General features: G+C 48.9%; 2 protein-coding genes across 2 annotated transcripts; both read right to left on the reverse strand.

The window, feature by feature from the left end:
• Positions 1-602: 602 nt before the first annotated feature.
• LOC115400935 (sorting nexin-25-like) lies at positions 603-13,500 on the reverse strand. Its single transcript, XM_030109018.1, has 22 exons — positions 13,299-13,500; positions 12,520-13,218; positions 10,573-10,657; positions 8,146-8,362; positions 7,503-7,675; positions 7,188-7,374; positions 6,818-6,888; positions 5,622-5,812; positions 5,393-5,524; positions 5,083-5,232; positions 4,886-5,011; positions 4,631-4,795; positions 4,402-4,533; positions 3,849-3,989; positions 3,443-3,556; positions 3,063-3,140; positions 2,891-2,974; positions 2,682-2,799; positions 2,527-2,593; positions 2,192-2,373; positions 1,353-1,453; positions 603-1,268 (listed from the first exon to the last, which is right to left on the reverse strand). The coding sequence occupies exons 2-22, from the start codon at positions 12,883-12,885 to the stop codon at positions 1,203-1,205; spliced, it is 2,946 nt and encodes a 981-aa protein (XP_029964878.1). The 5' UTR covers positions 12,886-13,218; positions 13,299-13,500; the 3' UTR covers positions 603-1,202.
• Positions 13,501-14,225: 725 nt separating this feature from the next.
• On the reverse strand, positions 14,226-18,734 carry LOC115400837 (fibrinogen-like protein 1). Its single transcript, XM_030108890.1, has 7 exons — positions 18,624-18,734; positions 17,842-18,010; positions 17,595-17,754; positions 17,382-17,470; positions 17,210-17,298; positions 15,689-15,879; positions 14,226-15,602 (listed from the first exon to the last, which is right to left on the reverse strand). The coding sequence occupies exons 1-7, from the start codon at positions 18,720-18,722 to the stop codon at positions 15,404-15,406; spliced, it is 996 nt and encodes a 331-aa protein (XP_029964750.1). The 5' UTR covers positions 18,723-18,734; the 3' UTR covers positions 14,226-15,403.
• Positions 18,735-21,447: the final 2,713 nt, after the last annotated feature.

The following is a 21,447-nucleotide window of genomic DNA, read 5'->3' on the forward strand; positions in this document are numbered from 1 at the left end:
CGGTTTCCTCCTCCGCCAGCGAATCCAACTCACCAGCAGGTGGTGATCGGTCCACAGCTCTGCTCCTCTCTTCACCCAAGTGTCCAAGACACATGGCTGGAGATCAGACGACACGACAACAAAGTCGATCATCGACCTCCGACCTAGGGTGTTTACCAGTCCAGTCCACTGAAATTGAGGTGTGTGTGGCCCCTGGATTGAAATGAGCTTCTCCAAGTTCTTTTCCAACCAAGTGAGGAAAAATTATTTTTTCCTAGTGTGACTCTTTGTCCTTGTGGTGTCTGAGCTTGGTGCAGAGGGAGAGTTGGGTGAGGTGTGTGGGAAGAGACGATTCGGTTCAGCTGTGGGTGGTTACTGATTGTCCCTTCCTCCTCCTCCTCCTCAGCTCCAGGAGGGGAAGAGAGAACCCACAGAAGAACCCAGGAGGGATTTATGTTTTGACAGGAGCCAGAGAGGCTCTGTGTGCTTTTTGTTGTGGATGTTTGATTTGATAATAAAGTCATGGAAACCTTAACCAGGCTGGCTCCTCCCTGCGGCCGGACCTACAGTCCATGTTCATCAAAAACACCCAACACCGAGGCAGAAACTTCAGGACACCGTCAAATGTTTTGTTTGCATTTTATTGCTTATATAAACGCTTCCTAAACAATTTTTGGTAAAAATAAAATCTATCAATAATAATCATAAATAAAATCGTCACCATTACTTTTACATGACATTATATTGCACAATTATAAGCTTGAAACGAGAATCACAGAACACAAATGTTGCTGCTCAGGTTGTGTGTAGAAGGAATGTTCAGAGGTCCCAAACCTACAGACACAAATCAACGGCCTCTGCTGGATTGAAACGAGGTCTGTGGATTATCCGCTCTACAAATTATCGTCCCCAACAATCAAGTTGTTTTAGCAGACGGCCACCACTCAGGCCAGAACGAGAGATTTGCTCTCAGTTTGTTCTGGTCCAGATCTGACGTTTCCGTGATGTTGAAACGACAGCGAGTTTGTTCGTTTGAGAGTGAGACGGTCTGGAGAGGAAGCTCCAGGTTCAGATCTGCACCACAACAAACCACGGCCCCTCTGGGGCCGCAGCCGGGCCGGCTCCCCGCCGCCCCTTCCGACCCTTCTCCTCCTCCGGCTTCGCAGTTTGTGATTGGTCGGCTACAGAAAGGCCTGAAAGATGAATCCGTGGAGACTGAGTGTTCACATGTTGTCCACCGCCGCCCTCAGCTCGGGACACACTTCTTTTAGTAACATTTCCATCAAAATCTGAAAAAAAAAAAAAAAAAAAGAAAGCCGTGATGACCGTGGCTCAGAGACAACTGCACTGTTTGGCAGGAGAGACGCTCTTACATAGAGTAGGTGTTTGTTGGCACTAGCCTCCTGCAGAGCGTTGAAGATCTTGATGATCCCGTAGCGAGCGTTCTGCTGGCCCACCAGATTCGTCAGAGCGTCTACATTTGAAAACAAGAGCATGACAAATCAGCAAACGTGTGATATATTTGTAAGAATAAAGATACTTTTTATATTTTAATACAAAATACACTGTCATGCATTCATATGAATAAATCCATTATGCATGATATACAGTCCAACCCCAGGTGGCGCCATTAAGCCATGATGGAACCTGGTAGAGGAAACTACACTTTACTGCTTCAGTGACTGAAATATTGATGAGCTGCTTTCAGCTGTAATATTCCGTCAAAAGGTTCGGTAACTATAGAGTTAACAGATATCTGAAGAAGAAAGCTGTTACTGAACTAGTAACTCCCCGCTGATGCTCCTCTGTGTGAAAGAGCTGCTTGGTGGTTGCAGTATAACAGAAAGTAGCTGCATGAGAAGTAAAAGTAAACTCTTTAGCTGCAGCTACTGGAGAATATCTCCGAGTGCTTTTCATGAAAGAAATTCGCCTCAATGCTGTAGAAGACAACAGTATCTGCCCTAAATGGGTCCAAGGTATCATCAGTGTGTCGGCGGTTTATTTATCTTCAATTATTAACAACCTCAGGCTCCAGACTGCAGCTTCAGGGCAAACTCCTTTAACCTCATCCGCCTGCTCAGTAGCGAGAACCGAGAGTCTGTGAGGGACTGTAAGCTGGCACCGACATGTCATTTTCCCCACTAGCTGTTTCGGGGCGATGCTGGTGTGTGTGTGTGTGTGTGTGTGTGTGTGTGTGTGTGTGTGTTCGCACCTGGGACATTGTCCAGCAGCTTCTGCTGAGCCCGCTCCTTCGTCTCGGTCCGCTCGGACTCGGTTCGAACCTTGACGTGCGGGGCCAGCTTCCCGTCGGGCCAGAAGGCGTCCCTGAACACACTGATGTAACAGACCAACATCTGCTCACAGAAGATCCAGTTTACAGTGTCCCGGATCTGTCTGAGAGGAGGCAGGAGAGAGCGGGGCTTTAAAACGTCGATCTCTCAATGATTCAGGATCAGAGTTCACGCCAACGTTTGAGTTTATGTTAAATATTAGTCTGATGTTTCAAACGGCTCACGGCTTCCACACTCACCACGCTGCTCCACTTACTTGTTGATAGTTCGTCCAAATGTCACCTGGACTAGTGCAATTAGAGTCTTCCTCACCCACTTAAACACTGGATGTGGAGACAGACAGGGAGGAGTTGGGATGAATTCCTCTCAGCCACAGTTCAAAGGTCACCGTGTCCTCGGCGTGCCGCTCACTTCCTCTGAGTTCAAAGATCTCCCCGATGAGCATGAAGCAGGGTTCGGCCAGCGCGTCCTTCCTGCCGTCCACCTCGTCGCCGTAGTCCGACAGGTCGCTGTCGTCGTCTCCGTCCTCCTGGAGACGTGAGTCCACAGTGAGGAGGAGGAGGAGGAGGAGGAGGAGGAGGAAGAGGAGGCAGCTTCACCACATCTGCTCCCGTGTTTACCTCGGTGTGGGAGAAGAAGTCTCCGGGTAACCTCTCCAGGAAGGAGGCCAGCGAGAAGGACGACTTCTTCTGGATGGACATCACCTTCACACGTCCAGGAGGACGGAAATGAACAATGAGCGACACGTGGCGGTAAGTCTGCGACGGCGCGGCGTACAGAAGCTTTTCAGACCTTGAGGTGTTCTGGAGACGGGCTGAGGAAGGCGTAGAGCGCCTCGGACTGGCACAGCCGCTCATCTGTCAGCAGACGCTGCGCACAAACACACACACACACACACACACACACCTGAAGGCATCATCCATAGCTTTGATCAATGAGAAAAACATTTAGACAGTGAAGAAAAGTATTATGGAAATCTGTCAAAAAAATTTAAATCAATGTTCAGGTTTAAACCTGAATAAGTAGTTTCTTTTTTTTTTCTTTTTAATACAAAATAAAGCATGAAGGACTGCAGCTTTACTGTAACTGTTAAGGATTTAGGCGAGTCAGAGAATCTCCAGATGTTGAAGCCACGGTGACGTTTGGCTGCAGTGTCAAAACGTCTGCTGTACCTGGAGGAAGGCATTGAGCTGAGTCTTGCTCTTGTCTAAGAACTTCTGGTCGATGGATTTGAAGGGGAGTTTACTGAGAGACGGCAGCTGGTGTTTCTTCAGTGAAGGAAAGCACTAAGAAACACACACACACACACACACACATACACACGGCCATTTTCCAAGTATCCATTTCACACTAAAACATCAAGAACATGAGATATGCTGAACGGAAGCAGGCGTCTTCTCAGATCTCACAGCTGAATCTAAATGTACTGTATCACATGGCGTCACAGACGCACGCTGCAGAGGCTTCAAACAGACACAGGAATCTGCAGTGAATCCATCGTCAGGTCATTATTTCCAGTCGTTCCAGTTCAGAGCGGCGGGCAGCCCGGAGGGAGACCTCCGCCCCGGAGTCAGTTACCTCCGTCAGCTTCCTGTGCAGCATCTGGAACTCCGTCAGCTTCCTGTGGACGCTCCAGCGGCTGTTGGTGGTCTCCTCTCCTTCCACCAGGCTGACGCTGATGCAGTACGAAGCCATGGTCTCACCGCCTTCCTCAGCAGCCTGAAACACACACACACATACACACACACACGGTCAAGAGGCTGCAGTTTGACACTCATGTACTTCTCTCCAGAGCCGTGAAATGATCATCAGAAGGTCACGTGGAGGAGGGACAGATCTCCACCGCAGCCAATCAGGCGCGCCTCACACAAGCTGAACCCGGAGGATCAGGCGTTTCAAACCCTCCTGCCATGACTTGCTTGTTAGTCTGATTGGACGCACTTAGAAAAATGTCTGTGTGTGGAATGATCCTCACACACTGCTGTCAAGTGACAGACGTGGAGCCTTCATTCTGCACCGCGTGGCGTGACAGCCGAACCTCACGCTCGGCTGTGGGAGGCGGCAGGGTCATCCGTCACGGCTGCAGCCTGAGATGTGACGGCGACCGGCGTAGGAACGGAGCCGCCATTACCTCGGCTGTGGTGATGGCCGCCCTCCAGTGCCCCAGGTTCTCACACCACCAGTCGGTCCTGGTGATGTGCTGCTGCAGCTCGCTGTGCTCCTTCTCCATGGCTCCGATTTCCTCTTTTAGCTTGCTCACGATCTAAAACACAATCGGCAAAAGAGTCTAAGTGAGTCTTCTAATCTGAATGTGTCACGAGCGTGCGGCTGTCCCGGTGGACGCTCCTGCTCCCCGGTACCTTCTTGTCAGGCTTGGGAGCGTTCTGGATGGAGCCCAGCGCCTGCCGTTTGTACTCCAGCTTGTCGAAGAGCTGCCGGAGCTTGGTGGCAGCGTAGCTGGCTTGTTCGTTGATTCCTTTACTGCCTTCATCGCAGACCTCCTCTCCTGCATCCAGACCCTGGCACTGCACAGGGAGGGGGGGCAGCCACACTTCACAAAACCACCGAAAAACACCGAAACCGACACACGGACGGTGTAAAGGTGCGTTTCTCACCCCTTCCTCTTTTTCCTCCGTGCTACATTGTGATTGGCTGTGCTGCTCGTCTCTCCTGATCAGCCGATCATAGAGGTCAGAAACGAGGAAGGAGGGGTAGTATCGCTCTCTCATGGTGTCAGCCACCTGCACAACGGAGCCAAACAATCAGGAAAAGCTTGAAAAGGAGCAGAACTGGGACCAAGAGGAGCACTTACCTGTTCTTGTATTCTAACGAAGACCTGCGTCCCTCTGTTCCCCACCAGGCTCTGCTGGATCTCCTTCAGGAGAACCTTCTCCACCGGGATCTCTCGGCTTTCCACAAAGAACTTTTGGTAGATTTCCCCGACGATCTGGGGCACTTCGTTCTGTCGAACACACAAAAGAGCGTCTTACTGGTGCTTTCATGACGTCTGTGAGGAATCCTGCGGGTCTCCTCTAAACGCTGCGTCTGTGAAGCCGATTATTCCCTCGGTTCTGAACAGAGCGAGGTGGAATCTGAGGGAAGCGAGCAGCAGCAGCTGTTACCTTATTGGCAGTTTTAAGTGTTTCCACCAGTTCCCAGAAGCTTATCAGAGCCCTCTTATCAACCCTCTCCATGTAAACTCTGAAGTGCTCCCTGTAACCCGGATTACACAGAATGTCGTCGAACTGGAGAATCTGGATGAGAAAAGGGAAACAAATCATCAAATCAGGAAGTCGAACATCATTTCAGCTTCAGAGAGCTGCTTTTCATCATCATCTCTCAACCGTGTACCTTCTGGCTTTGAGGCTCGTCGCCGTCCTCGGCTCCTCCCTCCTCGTTGTTCTCGTAGTTCGGTCCGCCCAACAGGCGAATGCGCTTCTCGCATTGTTTCTTAGCGACGGTCAGCTGATTGATGTATCGTTTCATGTCTCTGGCTCTCAGCAGGTCGGCCTTCATCGCTGCCGACTCTTTACCTTTTCGCTCTGAGGGGAAAAAGAAGGAAACTGAGGCGACTCGAGTCGTCTTCGTCACCGACTCTCTTCCAGAATGACGGAAATAATACAAATAAACATTTTAGTGAAGATCTCAAACTGGAAAGAAAATAACAATGAAAAAACCAGAATATCAAACCAAATCATAAACTTGCAGGGAACAAAACCCAGTTTTTTTAGTCGGGGTGGCCGTGTCTCAGCTGGCAGAGGGACGGTAATGATTCGAGTGAAGGGAACCCAGAGTTACTCCCTGCAGTGTGTGCATGCAAGTGTGTGTGTTGAAAAGTCTATTAGCCAAGATTAAAGTGTATCTTCCATATTTTACACATACTTAAATTTAACAACCCTGAACTGCAGGCAGAACAAACCAAACGATCTTCAAAAAATAAAAGAAAATGAAGGATAATAAAATTCAGCTAAAAAAAAAAATAGAATAATGAAACCATTTATTTTCACATCCCGATCTCAACATCCTGCTTATTTTTCCCTGTATGAGCTATTAAAAAGAAAAAGGTGGATTTGATGAAGGTTAATCTGCCTCTGAAATGCCAAAGGTCATGTGATGCCACGCTTTGACCGGACATTTCCAGAGCTAAATGTCTGTTATTTTCTTGACTGTAGCATATTAAACTTAGTATGGAACATTTCTCTTGATCAACTCTGCAGTCCTATCCAGCTGACCGGACTCACCGACAGGTTTTCTACTGAATCTGTCTTTTCTCTTACAGTTTATAAAAAAAACACAACTGACTTTAGTTAAAAAAAAAAACATGGATGTTTTCTTTTCCCATTCTGAAGTTTTCAATATGAAAAGCAGTGAAATGAGCCTTTCACATAACGGCCTCTTGGCCCACAGGCCTCATGTTTGACACCCCTGGTCTGGAGATGACCCGAGCCTCTGACCGACACTGACGAGCTAAAACGGCGCCGTCCTCAAACGCCACACATTCCTGGAGCGTGAACCCGCATGGCGGGAACGAGGCGCGGCGCTCGTACCTTTCTGCTTCTTGAGCTGCGGCAGGCTGCTGATGGTGGTGGCGTGAATGATCTCTACCACGATCTGATACCTGCACAGACACGGACGTCAACACAGCGGCCGGTTTGATTCGTTCCTGAAAGTCGAGCACTGAGTGAAACACGTAACGCTCATCATGCAGCGAGTAGAGAAGCCGTTTTTCAGACTAACGACGTTACGCAGCAGCGTCACGCTGACCCCACATTCACTGCCAGCACGCTGGAGCGGAGACACCGTCTGTTCCCATGGCAACAGCAACTCAGCAGACGAACACATTACTGGTTTACTCTGATTAACAAGTCGCTGGTTAGACGTATAGAGAGAGAGTGTGTGTGAGTGTGTGTGTCGTGCCTGAGTTGTTTGAGGAAATTGACATCAGCAGAGGTTGATATTAGCTTGATGAAATCTTCGTAGGAGGCAGCGTAGGTGTAGGCTTTCTTCTGCTGCTCGGCCTGCTGCTCCCGCTGCTCCAGCTGAGACAGCAGCATCCTGTTGATGGAGTCCGGGTCACTGAGCACCTCCACCAGAGGCTTCAGAACTGGGACACACACACACACACACACACACACATGAAGGAATAAGTCAGGAGGGACGACGGTGTGCCTTCGCCCCTCTTCGGAGGCATTACGGAGCGTTGCTCCTGCTCGTCTGCGGTGATTCCAGTACCTTTGGTGGTGATGACCTCCGTCAGGCAGCAGCGCAGCGTGGGTGACTTGGCGTCCTTCTGAGGCAGCAGACATAGCAGCAGGATTCTGGCCACGCAGCGGAGGAAGGCCAGCTCTGAGTCCGGGCTCATCAAACAGGGGTGGAGGGGAAACGGCCGGCTGCACTCCTCGGGCCTGCGAGGCAGCGAGAAAACGACGCAGATCAACAGTGACGCTGAAACGGGGAGCGACAGCGCCGGTTCGGAGATCGTCGCATCGCGTCAGAGAGCATCACGCTCTGCTGACCGCTGCGGTAATTCATGCTTCATACTCCCTCACGTCTCGCCGCCTCCGCTGGGAAAACGTGACCCTGCTGCCGCTATGTGGTTCCTAGACTAGTGAAGATGAGGGAAGCCGGCGATCGAATCGCCGGCGTCCTGGTGATAATAAAAGCTGTGTGCGTACCTGAGCGAGTGGAAAATGTTCTGACGCTGTTTACACTTTATAGCAGTAATTTCACCCCGTCTGCGTACATGAAATTACGCCGCTGTGAGCGGACAGGAGTGGGAGGGGAGCTCTTTTCAGGAACACATTTCCCGGTAAACAACTGTGAGTCAGACCTCGACGGCCGCCTCATTTCCCCGGCTTCCCTGATTGCAGCGTACCTGGCAGACGCAGCCTTGAGGTCAGTGAAGTGTGTGTGCAGGATTCGGATGCTGTCGTAGCACACCACGTTGACCAGGTCGATGTTGGCGAGCCGGGACCGCAGCCGCCCGATCACCTGCCACCAGTCCTCCGACAGCATGGAGTACAGCTGGCCCTTATCGTGGCTCAGGGGGGTGTACCAGGACAGGATGTAGTCTCGGTAGGCGTAGTCGAACACTGGGGAGAGCGGCAGGGGGAAGTGTGTGTCAGATGGACAGAAAAGAGCAAACCTGCGTCTATTTTTCCACTGAACAACGCAAAGAAACAGTTTCATTTCCTCGAAACCCAGCTGCACCCCGTCAGTGTGGAGCGCTGGTTCATCCCGAGTCCTCCAGAGAGCTCGTTACAGCAGGGTCGAAGGTGAGCGGGCCCGTCAGCCTGCCTCTCCCTCCGTCTGGAGCGCAGAGCGACGACACCGCAGCCACGGCATCACGGGCCACCGCTCCAGGATCACAAAGCTCTATTTATACATGCGAGAGGAAATCCGACCCAGAAATTTCAATTACCAGCGACGGCTTTGATGACTGCGTACAAACGCTGTTAGTTCAGTCTGGCTTTGAAGGACAGAGCGAGCTGCTCTGAGTCACAACTGGAAAGTGATTCCACAGATGTGAATCGAATGAATTATTCCTTTTTTGATAAGCTGAATAAGAGAGCCGTCCTTCAGCACTTCTAAAGATAACACAGCAGCAGACGCTGGCGACACACACACTTTCACTGATTACACACACAGGGTAACAGGGTGGAGGGAAGCCCGAGAACCTGGAGAAAACGATCCGACAGCCTTCAGAGCTCGCTGATCAGGCCTCACTTTGTTGCTATAATCCCTGACATTCATCCAGAAAATAACCTGTTTCAGTTCAGCTACTGCAACTCAAAGATGGTGGATAATATCTGTTTCTAACCCTTCTCTCATGTCACTGAAGTGTTTCCTGTCTCTAAAGCAGGGGTGTCATCTCCAGTTTCCTGAACCGGTAAATAAACTGACCTAAGTTTATATTTTTACAAAGTTTCTTTGGAAATTTTACACTGTTTTGTCGTTTGGAGGGCTGGACTGGAGCCTCTTGCTGGCCGGTTTTGGCCCACGGGCCTCGTGTTTGACACCCCTGATGTAAAGGCTGTGGATGGGGATGACTTGGACACCCAGTCCACTGGCAGCCTGTTTAATGTCCGTCCTCCAGCCGCGCCGACACTTCAGGACAGAGCAAACACACATTCACCCCTCTTACATTCATCAGTTAACAACAAACACGTTTTGGGCTTTTGGAGGAATCTGAAGTGTGTGGACGAAGCCCGTGCACAGGGAGAACATGCACAAATAAAATGGTAAATAAAATGTGAAAAGCTTCATTATATCAAACAGGATCATAGTAAATCATTATATTTTACAATGACAGAACCAACACTCGCTGCCTGGTTTAAAATCCAGAGCCAGAACACACACTGATGCATCGAACCAGCCGCTCGTTGACTCAGCAGGTCTGGACCATGAGCCTCGGCATCTTAAAGTTGGAGAACATCACTCTCCAGAACACAGACGAGAGCACGCGCAAATACACACCCTCAGTGCAAATCCTGCAGCCATCTGCTACTTGGCAGCCAAACGTACTGATCCAGACTGTGTGTGTGTGTGTGTGTGTGTGTGTGTGTGTGTGTGTGTGTGTAAGGAGTGGGAGGGATCACTGACTGACCGTCACAGAGCTCCATAAGTCAGCAGTTTTCTCAAAAACAGAAGTTCTAAAGACCAACTAGCAAGTTGGTCATTCCAGCAGTTGGAATCAGTTCATGAAATAGAAAAACGAAAAAACAAGAGCTCGTTTTGAGTCCTGGGTGAATTTTGAATCAAAGCACTACTTTAAGAATGAAGTCCTCTACAGGGACGAGTGTGTCTCATGGCAGAAACGAGGCTTCCAAAGGGATCATGAGATGGGGTAATGTGTATTCATGCCATGACGACACACGGTCATTACGAACACAGACAGCAAAACGCTCGATTAGATTTGGCATCACAGAGCCTCTGACCCGCTTCATCAGATAATTAAATGTGAATACAATCAAATAATGGAGTAAATTCTCAGACGGTGTTCATTTTTTGAACAGCCCAGTAACAGCATGTCCAGGAAGCGCTTCAGATGCAGATTGACTCATGAATTCAAACCTGAATCCACATAAAATCCACTCTGGTGAAGGGAACAGTTCAACGGTGAGAGCAGCAGATGTAAAACTTGTTTTTTTTTTTTTTTTTTGAATGGTGACATTCAATTCTTAGTCTGGGTCCTGATTCGCTGCCTTTGGTTTTTAGCGTTTGCTTCATGAAGTCGAGACTCTAGGCTGAAAGTATTTTCATGAACATGGAAACACCATCCAGCGCACAGGTGAGTCATTACCTTCCTTCAGGGCTTTATCCACGTTGTGCGACACCACCACCCTCCGTCCCTGGCTGGACTCCTGAGGCGGCGCCACGAAGCGGCCCTGCGAAGCAGCAAGAGCGGCGCGTCAGTCCCGTTTCATCAGACAGCGGGGGACATGAAACCCTCTCATCAGCCTGGAATCCCGCCAGACGAGGCGGCTCCGATTTGTCCTGCCCCGTCCGACACGTACACCACACGAACGTTAGTGACAATATTCCTCCTCTGTCCACATCAATAAGTCATCAGCGGCGGCTGAAAGGAGAGCGCCGGGCTGCAGCCGCCTGTTAGGGACAGCCGCCGGCAGGGTGCAAGGACACAATCCCTCTTTCTGGAAGAATAAATTAACATTTATTGTGCCTCTGTGCATGTGTGTGTGTGCGTGTGTGTGGGGCAAGTGAGTCTAAATCCAGAAGCGTGAGTCTGCCTCATCTATTATAGAACAACACAGCGAGGACGTGAGAGCAGGGAGCGGATGGGAAAGCAGGAGAGAGGAGATGGAAGCAGAGTGAAGAGAGCAGTGGAGGAAGTGTTCATCAGATGTGATTCAGCATAATTCTTCACACATCAGGCCATTAGAGATCCACAGGAATTCAATTATCTGGGTGGGATGAGAGAGGATGCCGGCCTTGTTTGCCTTGCCACATATTTTTTTTTTTGCCATTATTCTGTTGGACCAGGACTGAGTGACAGGACTGTAGATCCTGTCTGGAGGGAATTAAAGCTACTCTAATGATCTCTTGTGCTGAGACGTAAAGAAACCTTCAACACGCTGCTGACTGGAAGCTCCTGGTGGTTCTTAAATGCTGACAGTCCGGTTCACCGTGGCAGAACTTGCTATTCTGGATGTTCTATCCAGTTTTCATTCAGAGCAGGCTCTCCGGGGCTTGAAGCTGATCGCTGCTGCGATACTGAGTGAGAGGCTGGGTATCCCTGAAGGTCATCAGTCCATCGCAGGGCTCATACAACCACATGCCTTCATGCATAGATAATTCAGTCATCAGTAACAACAACCCTATAAATCTAATAATTAATTTAAATAACCTGAGATTTTTTTTTTACTGTTTACTTTCATTTAGACAGAGTAATGATAATAGAAGGGGACACACAGGGCTGCGGTGGTTTAAAGCTAGAATATACGCTTTACACGTTTTCTCCAGGTACTCCTGAGAAGTTGCGCTTGTCAGGTGATCAGTGACAATAGATTGCAGATTGGTTGTGAACGTTCATCAGTAGAGATCAAGGATGTCAAACACATTTTAGCCCACATGCAGCTCTATCTCTTCTTTAGTGGGCCGGACTGGTACAATAGAGTCATAACACTAACCTTTCATTTCAAAGTTTTTCCTTATTGTGGCACCGAGTATATGTGATGAAAATGTCTATATTTAATTTACAAAACTAAACAAATACTATGTAAAAAGATTACAATCTCAGCATGAAGGCAATTTTAATGAAAGCTTCTGTAGGAAAGTCTAGCGATGTCCGAAAAGCTTCTCCTACGGCCGTTTGGCATGTTTCTACAAACTCACTCTGACAGCAGGGCTCTGAGGCTCATCTGACAGCATCTTTCATGGCAGCATCACCGGGATCTCAGCTCGGGCCTCACTGCTGTGTTGTGTCCACTATTCTAAAGAAATGAGGCTAAAAATCAACGTTTTCAGGCCTTCTGTTTTGACGCCCCTGTATGTGGGCTTGTGATGGACTTGTGACCTGTTCTGGGTATCTGGTAATACTCTGGGAGCCTGAGTTGGACCAAAAACAGTCCAGATGGACAGATGGAAGACTTTCTTCCACTTTTGATGAAATGAGTAGCACAACTTCTCTAATCTGCTTCCTAAGAATCACTTTTCTCCCTGGTGTCCTAAACAGAGCTCCTCCCTGGCTCGGCGGTGTCCTGAGGGGTTTTCTGGGAGCTCTCCTCACCATCAGCTTGCTGAAGAAGTCCAGCAGCACGGCGGAGTGCCTCCTGCTCCGGTCGAAGCAGCTGACTTTCACGGGACTCTTCCGGACCAGCAGGACGAAGCTCCCGGCCAGGACGCACAGCAGGGCGAAGGACACGTAGATGAAGAGCTTGAGGAAGAAGGAGGTGAGGGTCAGGCCGCCCCAGGCCAGCTGAAACACTACGGCCGCCACCACGCCCAGGCAGAAGGCTGGGACGAAGCGGAACGAGGAGGGCTCGACGGGGGCGCTGGAGGAGCCAGACACGGGCCCCTCTTCTCCTCCTCCTCCGGCCCCACCGGAGCTCCCTCCCGGCGGCGTGGCGGTGTTGGTAGTTGAGGGGGTGGGCATGCTGCGACCCCACCATCCATATATGAGTCGCCGCAGGTTAGGTGGGAGGAGGCACGCCGTGCACACTCGACTACAGCAGCGCAGTGTCCAGGAAGAGGCATCCCCGCACGGACATCTCCGCTCCGACCCGGCGCGGCGCTGCGTCCCCCTCCGTCCCCCGCCGTCCTAGCATCGGCCCGCCCGGCAGCAACAGGCTCGCAGCCCGGCGGGGCTCACTCATTCACCGCACGGCGCGCGGTGGCAGCCGGAGCCGGTCCCGGGAAGCGGACACGCACGGAGCCGGGGTGATGGAGCGGATGGAGCGGATGGAGCGGCCGCTGCTGCCGCCGTCACCTTGGAGACAACGAGGCGGAAGAAGGGGGCTTAGTAGCAGCTGCTAGCAGGGGGCTAGGCTAACGCTAGCGTTTACTCACCTATTGGGGAAAAAAAATACCTCCGACACAAACTCTACATCCTCGCTTCCTCGAGAGAGATATGTTTTTTTTAAAAAATAACCCAAACGAAGCTGTGCACAGAATGAAAGCTGTGACCTAAAGGTGGGAGGTCAGAGAAATCCCCGAGAGATAAAGAAAAGTGTTGTTTTCCTTCAGCTCCAGCTGACTCTGAGCTCTGTGAAGGGCTGTCAGCCAATCAGCGCCCGGGTTCACCCCGCCTGTGCGCTCGTTTTAATCATCACAGCACTGTACAGTGGGCGGGGCTTCTCATTTGACGGCATCTCTGGTAGATTAGAAAGCACCGCCCTCCTAGGAGGGTTGCTTGCACTAAAAGATGCATACTTCTAGATCAACGTGCCTGTCTGGTTCGTGTAGCAATGGATTTGTACAAAGACTTCTTTGTCGCCACAAAAAACCCCGCTTTGTTAGGAATTATCATTATACATCCATCACATTAACTCATCAGTCTTTTTAGAAATTCACTTGACAGTAAATCGTTTCATTTATACCCCTTTTCAGACATGTTTAATTATATTTATTTGTCATGTAATTTTAGTTAGGTGTCCATATACTTGCATGTAGTTGATTTATTTTGTGTATTTTCATACAATATAGATTTCTATTTCTGTAATTATTACAAGCGGAATATATATAAATGCGTACGTGTAATTGTTTTACAGTAATTCAACAAAACACACATTTAATCATTGGTGATAAATCCAGTTTATTTTTGCTGTTTCTGTGCACTTTATGAAAATATTGGTGGCTGTCAAAACTGTTTTAATGAATCTGAGTGATAGTAAGAATTATTGCTTCCCTCTTCATTTCATATTTCCTAGAGTTCATGCGTTTCATTTTTCTTAAAGTGACATGTAGAAATGACAACTAATCCTTGATCTTGAACTAGGGATTTAGAATTGGAATAATTTTAGTCTGCAAATCAGCGTCTTCAATTTTTTTTTTTTTTTTTTTTTATGGATCAAATCAGGAGATATGTCCCATTTGTTCTTTTTCTGTTTGCTAGTCTCAGAAAAGTAACCGGTTGTAGCCAACACAGGGTGGAATGCAAGATACGCTCTGCATAAGTATCCAGTATTTCCAGTGCAAACAGAGATAATCAGGAGCACACAAACCAGACATTTCGCCACACAGAACACACTGAACATTCTCTGACTTCATCACAGGGGTTACACATGAAGATGAAAGATCTTTCATGAGCATGCAGAGCGAGAACATGCCAACTCCTCAGTGTGTAATTTCAAGCCATTAAACGTCTTGCCACTGCAAGCCACTGTCATGCTGCACATCAGCAAAAGGTCACAGTTCAGTTTAAGAGACACGCTGTCAACTCAGCTCAACACGTCTGGGAGGTTCTAGACAGGACTGTTTTACAACACTCTCCTCCCAAAACATCCAAAACACTGAGTGTGTTTGAACATTCATGTCGTGTTTCACTTCGTGTGAATTGTTGGCTTCAGCTTCAAGCTTCACTCTGAAAGAAAAGCTCACAGATGTTCTTCTGCTCACTTGGCTGGAACCAGTGGTTCTTTCTCGATCACCTCTAACCAGTCTGTTCATAACAAGGTGTTTTCACCCAGAACACTGCTGCTCTCTGGGTATTTTCTCTGTTCCTCATCATTCCCTGTAAACTCTGGAGATGGATGATCCTGAAAATCCCAGCAGACCGAGTCATATTCATCACTTTCAACTTCACTACATGTCTGAACGCTCTCAGTTCAAAGACACCAACCTCTTTATAACAAATAACGAAATACAGCAGCATGACAGTAATGATGCCAGTGACATAAATCAAGGTGCAGTGGTTTTATATTTTATTTCTTGTCGTGTTTATAACAGAGATATACTGTGAAGCCGTGTTTGTTCACACTCTGCAGTTTGAAGCAAGCACACAAACACACACACAGATTCCCCTTTTCTCCAGCGAAGCAGACTGCTGTGTGTGCATGCTGCTTCCTGTTGCAACATCAGTGCGAATCATGGACCTCTCGTCAGCGGGTTATGAATTCCTGTTCATCTTTGTTTCCCCTCAGCTGAGGAATTCATCCGAGGAGGCGTGACCTGTTCTAGGATGGTGGGCTGTGCTGAACTGCATTTGAATCATCGACTGGATCGATTCTGAAGTCGGTGGGCCGCAGCTTCATGACGCTGGCCTTGAGGGAGTACCACCATCCTCTCCAAGTGTACCAAATCACGCCGTCGTCCGTCATGGCGCTGTAGTGCCCCTTGGGATAGTACCGACCGTTCAGGTGGGCTGAGTGACACCTATTGGGAGTGAATGGGAAACAACTCTTGAGTGACTGCCGAGTGCGAGCACCAAAAAGTGGATATGATCATGTGGAAACCCCTACTTGTTGAACCACCAGCCTCCTTTGTCCTCCTGGGCACAGTTCCCTTGCTCGTAGTTGTCGTTGTCCTGGTCGTGGGTGCTGAATGGGATGCCCTGGTGGCTGGCCCACGCCGACACTCCCACCATGAAGTTCCCAGAGAAGCCGTCTCCAGCTGTCCCCACATAGGCTCCAAAGGTCAGGCGGTACTTCTCCTGCGGAGCAGGAAACAAACCGCCGGTCAGCCTGATGAGCTCTGAAATGTGAGTCGACCTGAACACTCCAGTGTGACGTTACCCAGTGCTGCAGTATGGATTTTAATCATTTTGGACACACTAATCTTTACTGCATAAGGCTTGTGGGCCAAAACCAGCCTGCAAGAGGTTCAAATGCGGCCCGTCAAACCACCAAGCAGGTGGTGAACATTCCTAAACGAAATATAACATTGATATATTAAGACATTTCCTCAGAGTACTGGACACAACACAGAGATGAACTGAGAGATCAGAGACGCTGCCATGAATGATAGCAAACTAGCATCAGCCTCGAAGCCATGCTGGTAAGTTTATGATCACATAATGCAATAATGATCTTTTTTTTTTTCCACATTTTCTGCAAAAGTATAATTAAAATTGCACGTACATTGACATTGTAGTAAACTTTGGTTGTAACCTTTTTATCACTGTGCAAACAGACTGAGAAAATCTTTTAAGTTTAAATGTAAAGGTTGTTGCCGCACTGTTTTACCCACTCAAGATGAATCTGGGCTGTACGTGGCCCCTGGCCTGACAAGTGTTTGATAACCCCACTTTAAATGCTGTTCCTATCAATATCATCAATTATAAGGATCAATAAGACCCATCTTCATCATTCATTTAACTCAGAAAGTAGTTTTCAGTTGGTTTTATAGATGTATGAGAATACGGGCATACACATGCTGAGCCTTTTTGTCATGCCAGCTTTTAAACAAAACAAGATTTTCTTGTTTGTTTCTGAGCTATTGTGAATAAAATCTACATCTTGTTACCAGAGTGATCTACGTCCGAAAGGATTAAAATTAAACCAGGTTCTGGTAAAATTTTACTGAAGGTTATGTCACCTCCTTAGATATGTGCACAGTGCTTCTTCTGTTGCTCCCAGGCTGCACAGTGGTGTAGTGGGAAGCACTCGTCTCACCGCAAGAAGTACAAGATTTGAATCCAGAATAGGTCTTTCTGTTTGTTTGCATGTTCTTCCCTTGCGTTAATGGGTTTTCTCTGGGTGCTCTTTGTTCTCCGTACCACTGTGTGACGTGTGAGACTAAATTCAAGACACCATGAACCCTGCTGCCATTGTTTCTGTTGTACTGAGTATAACCACTAGAGGGCAACAGAGCTCTCCTGCCATGTCTCCAGATGGAACACCTGAACAGTTGACTGTTGACCTGGCAACTATAGTATCTCTAATAGTAAAACATTTATATCAGCTTAATGGCTGACAATGAATCATTCACAATCAGTTATCAAGTTTGAAAAATAATTTGTTGCAGACGATTCATATCAACACCTTTTCATCAGCTACTCTGAAGTTCTGGTACTCGGCGTAGCGCTGATTCCCATCGAAGTCCTCCAAGTTGATCCTCAGAGAGTAATTCCCTGAAATACACAGAAGAACACTCACAGCTGCTGTTTGTTTACTGGAAGTAAAGAATCTTCAATGGGTGATGAGTTATACCGACCCTGAGAGGTAATGCGATGCAGATTGTCATTCCCAAGCCAAAATTCTGCTTCCTTGTTTCCAAAACCATCCTTGTACTCTGCCCAAGACCTGCTCCCCCCCCCCCCCCCCCCCCCCCACACACACACACACACACACACACAAACACACAGATGGATGAATAATTTTGTTTCTTAATTAATAAAACATTATAATATAAAGTTCTCACACACACCTATTAAAAGCCTCTGATCCATCGATCCGTCTCTGCATGACGGTCCATCCTCCTCTGTCGCTCATATCGCAGAACACCTCGATGGGAGCGGGGCTTCCAGCGGGCCGGATCCAGTATAAACCACTGGATCTGGAGCCAGCACTGAAGACCTGGGAGCAATCTGACACACACACACACACACACACAGGTTACACTTGGCCAATGACCCGGTGCTTCTTTCACCGTGTTGCTGTACTGAGGTCCTGACCTGTGAACTGTGTGTCCTGGCTCTGGTTCACGCTCACTTTTCCTGGGTTGCCAGGTTGGTTCAGTGTTCGTAATCTGTCTATGAGGAGCTGTTTTTTCTCAAGTTCCATCTTCAGAAGCTTCTCTTTTTCCCGCAGCTGAGCCACCTCCTCCTGGCACCCGTCTGATGCCTACACACACACACACGCACACACATACACGCACGCACGCACTTTGACTACTACGATCATCCATATGTAATCAGTCCACATGAGATCAAGCAGGAAAATTCCATTCAGTCACACGCTACACATCAGATGAAGCGTTTGATGCCTTACGCACCAACATTGGCTCAGAAACTCTGAGCAGACGGAGCATCTTAATCCCATTTACTCATCTTTGCCACTCAATAATGAAACTGTCCTACAAAACCCAGCAAACATGAAAATAACATCACTATGTGCCCATTATCCTGACATTGCAACTTGTTCCTTTACTGATTGGTAACATGCAAACACTGAAAGAAACTGTATTTCATAGAAAGTTGTTTCAAGGGTTTTAAATAGCAGAGGATTGGCTGGATGAGCACAACTTGACTGCTTCTTTACCCGTTAGTCACACTGAGTGTTTTCATGGAGGCTCAGCTTGATCAGTGTAAACAGTAACATATTTGTTGAGCTAAAATTAACGCACACAATAAGGAATCAATGACATGAAGCAACACATTTCAAGGTTTGGACACATTTCACGAGGCAACATTAAGGACTGAACAACACCATTCATCTGTGAAATCTAAATACTTACATTTATAGACTGAGCTGCAGCGATGGCCAGCAGCAGGAACAGAGGCCCTGTCATCTTCTGTGGACCGGCAGACTCGTAGTCCCGGGAGTTTAGCTTCATGTGTCTGACTGCTGCTCCTTCTCCTAATGTGAGGAGAAACGGTGCAGCAGGCCCAGATCAAATACCTGATTCTCAACAGCCATAAAACAAACCAGATGCGCATCTGCCCAGAACAGATGTACACTGCTCAAAAAGTAGACACACTGTCCAGAAAGCACGTCTGATTTTGTTTTCCTGAGAATTCATTCTCCCTCTCTCCCGCCAGCCTCTGGAGTTTTTACGCACTTGCCTCATTTCTTTGGAAGTGCAACTGACAAACGGGAACCGTCAAGCACTGTGCCAGCTCGAGTGAACACACAGCAGCGAAAACGGCCTGAAGGTCGCCTCTCACTGCAAGGCCGAGAGCCGAGAGGACGCTTCGCCTGCAGGGATTACAACAAACCCCAGTGAGCCGAGCGGCTGCTGCGTGTTGCACTCCATCAAAAATAAAAGAGGACAAGCTGCCGAAGAGTCCTCAGCATGGTACATTAAAAAAGGCCGATATCGCTCTCATGCACAGGTGTCAAACATCAGGCCCACAGGCAGTAAACAGCTCTCCACAAGGTTTCAGATACGAGGCCCAGTTAAATGTTTTCAAGTGAAACGATGCTCAGAGCCTCTGAAAACCGTTAAAAAAATTGAAAAAGCTCCATCTTTGTGGAAATGGGGGGACGACCTTTTTTGAGAAAGCAGCTTTTTGCAAACTCTCTGATTGTGTTTCCATGTAAACGGGGAAAAACGCAACTCTTCTGGAGCGCTGCTGCTGATGCTCATGAGCACCAAATCGTTCTTTTTCACATGCTTTATAGATTTACAACAACAACAACAGCTTCCTCCAGACTGTCAGGACTCCCAGGCCAGATTCTCCTGGATTTGGTAGTTTTTTTCAGTTTCGTGCCACAAAAGTCCAATTCGGTCATCTGGCTGTACAAATGTCTGCGAACTCACAGTTCTTGAATACGCCTCTAGGTGCTACTTGGACACATCATCAGTGATGAACCCGAGGTCATAGGGTGTTTCGGGTCTTTGATAATCAAACACCCTCGCTCGGGCGACCCAGCCGGGGGTGATCAGCCCCAGACTTGTGTCCAAGTGGCCCACTACTCCACGGATCCCCCCTCCGGATCCATAGCCATCTAGAGGCTTTTTCCACAGCCTCAGTGATGTTTTTGATGGCTCCTCGGCACAGCTGCCCTTTTACTCCAAGGAGTTTAAGGATTCGGGGTAGTGACTGGCCAGCAAAACCCCGACACCCCACCTCGACTGGTTCGCAGCGGGCTTTCCAACCATTGCTCCGGCACTCAGTCACTAGCTCTGCGTATTTGGCCCTCTTGCGCTCATTGGCCTCCTCCAATCTGCCTTCCCAGGGGACGGTAAGCTCGACCAGGACCACTTGCTTAGTTGACTCTGATGTTAACACCACGTCTGGGCGGAGTGAAGTGGCCAGGATGTTTTCTGGGAATTTGAGCTGCCTCCCCAGGTCGACTCGGAGTTTCCAGTCTCTTGCAGTGGTGAGAAGCCCCCCAGAAGACCTTGGCTGATGTTGCACCTTGTCCCCAGCTCTGACAAAGGTGATGGACTGCTTGGGGTTGTGCTGGTACCTGCAGTTGGTCATTGCTGTGCTGAGTGTGTCTGCCAGAGCCCTAAGGACCTGGTCGTGATGCCAGCCGTACCGTCCTTCCCCCAAGGCCTTTGGGCAGCAACTTAGGATGTGCTCCAGGGTGGCTCTCCTCTGGCACAACTGGCATGCTGCAGTGTTCGCTAAGCCCCAACGCTGCAGATTAGTTGGGCTTGGGAGAACATCATATACTGACTGAATGAGGAACTTAATGTGCTGGGGTTCAAGTCTCCAGAGCTCTGGCCAGGTGATTTTTCGCTGTTCAGCATGGCCCCACCTCATCCAGGCGCCTTTTTGGTACATAGCCACCATCTTGACCCGCCGATCCTCCTCCACCTCTGCTCTGATCTCATCCTGAACCATATGACGTTTCTCCCTTCCTCTGGCTTTGTCGTAGCGGGGCTTGGGGAAGCTGCCAAGTCCCGCCCGGCCCACTGCCGTGTTGCCCACCAAGATGTTATGCTGCAATCGTGCCTCTGCTCTATCAACAGCTTCCTGTGCCTTCCACTTCCTCCCAGTTTTCACCAGGATTCCTGCTGTGGCAACTTTTTCGTTGGCCGAGTCCCGATACATCATCACCTCCCTGGCACGTGTGATCATAAACTCCTCCAACAGGCTGCTGATTGGGAGCTGCAGCATGGTGGAAAGGTCATACAGTGCGATGCTGCTGAGGGATCGGGGGAGCCCAAGCCACCTGCGGAGAAACTGACTGATGGTCCATTCCAGTGTCTCCACCGTGGACATGGGCACTTCATAGACCAGCAGGGGCCAAAGGAGTCTTGGCAGGACACCATGTTGGTAGATCCAGGTTTTGAATTTCCCTGGTAGCCCTGACCTGTCTATTGCTGTGAGCCATGATGTCAGTTCAGCCTTGGTTTTCTGGAGTGGATCTGAATCCCTCAAGGAGCTGTTGAAGACTTTGCCCAGGCTCTTGACAGGTTTTTCCGTCACTGTTGGAATTGGTGTCCCTCCTATAGCAGAGCGGAACTGGTCAGCCACCCTGCCTTTCTTCAGGACCAGAGACCTGGACTTGGTGGGCTTGAAACTCATCCTTGCCCGAGAGATGAGCCGCTCTAGCCCTTGCAGTAGCCATCTGCAGCCAGGAACAGAGGTTGACGTCACTGTGAG

This window comes from Salarias fasciatus, chromosome 2, assembly GCF_902148845.1.
Source record: "Salarias fasciatus chromosome 2, fSalaFa1.1, whole genome shotgun sequence".
Classification (NCBI taxonomy): domain Eukaryota; kingdom Metazoa; phylum Chordata; class Actinopteri; order Blenniiformes; family Blenniidae; genus Salarias; species Salarias fasciatus.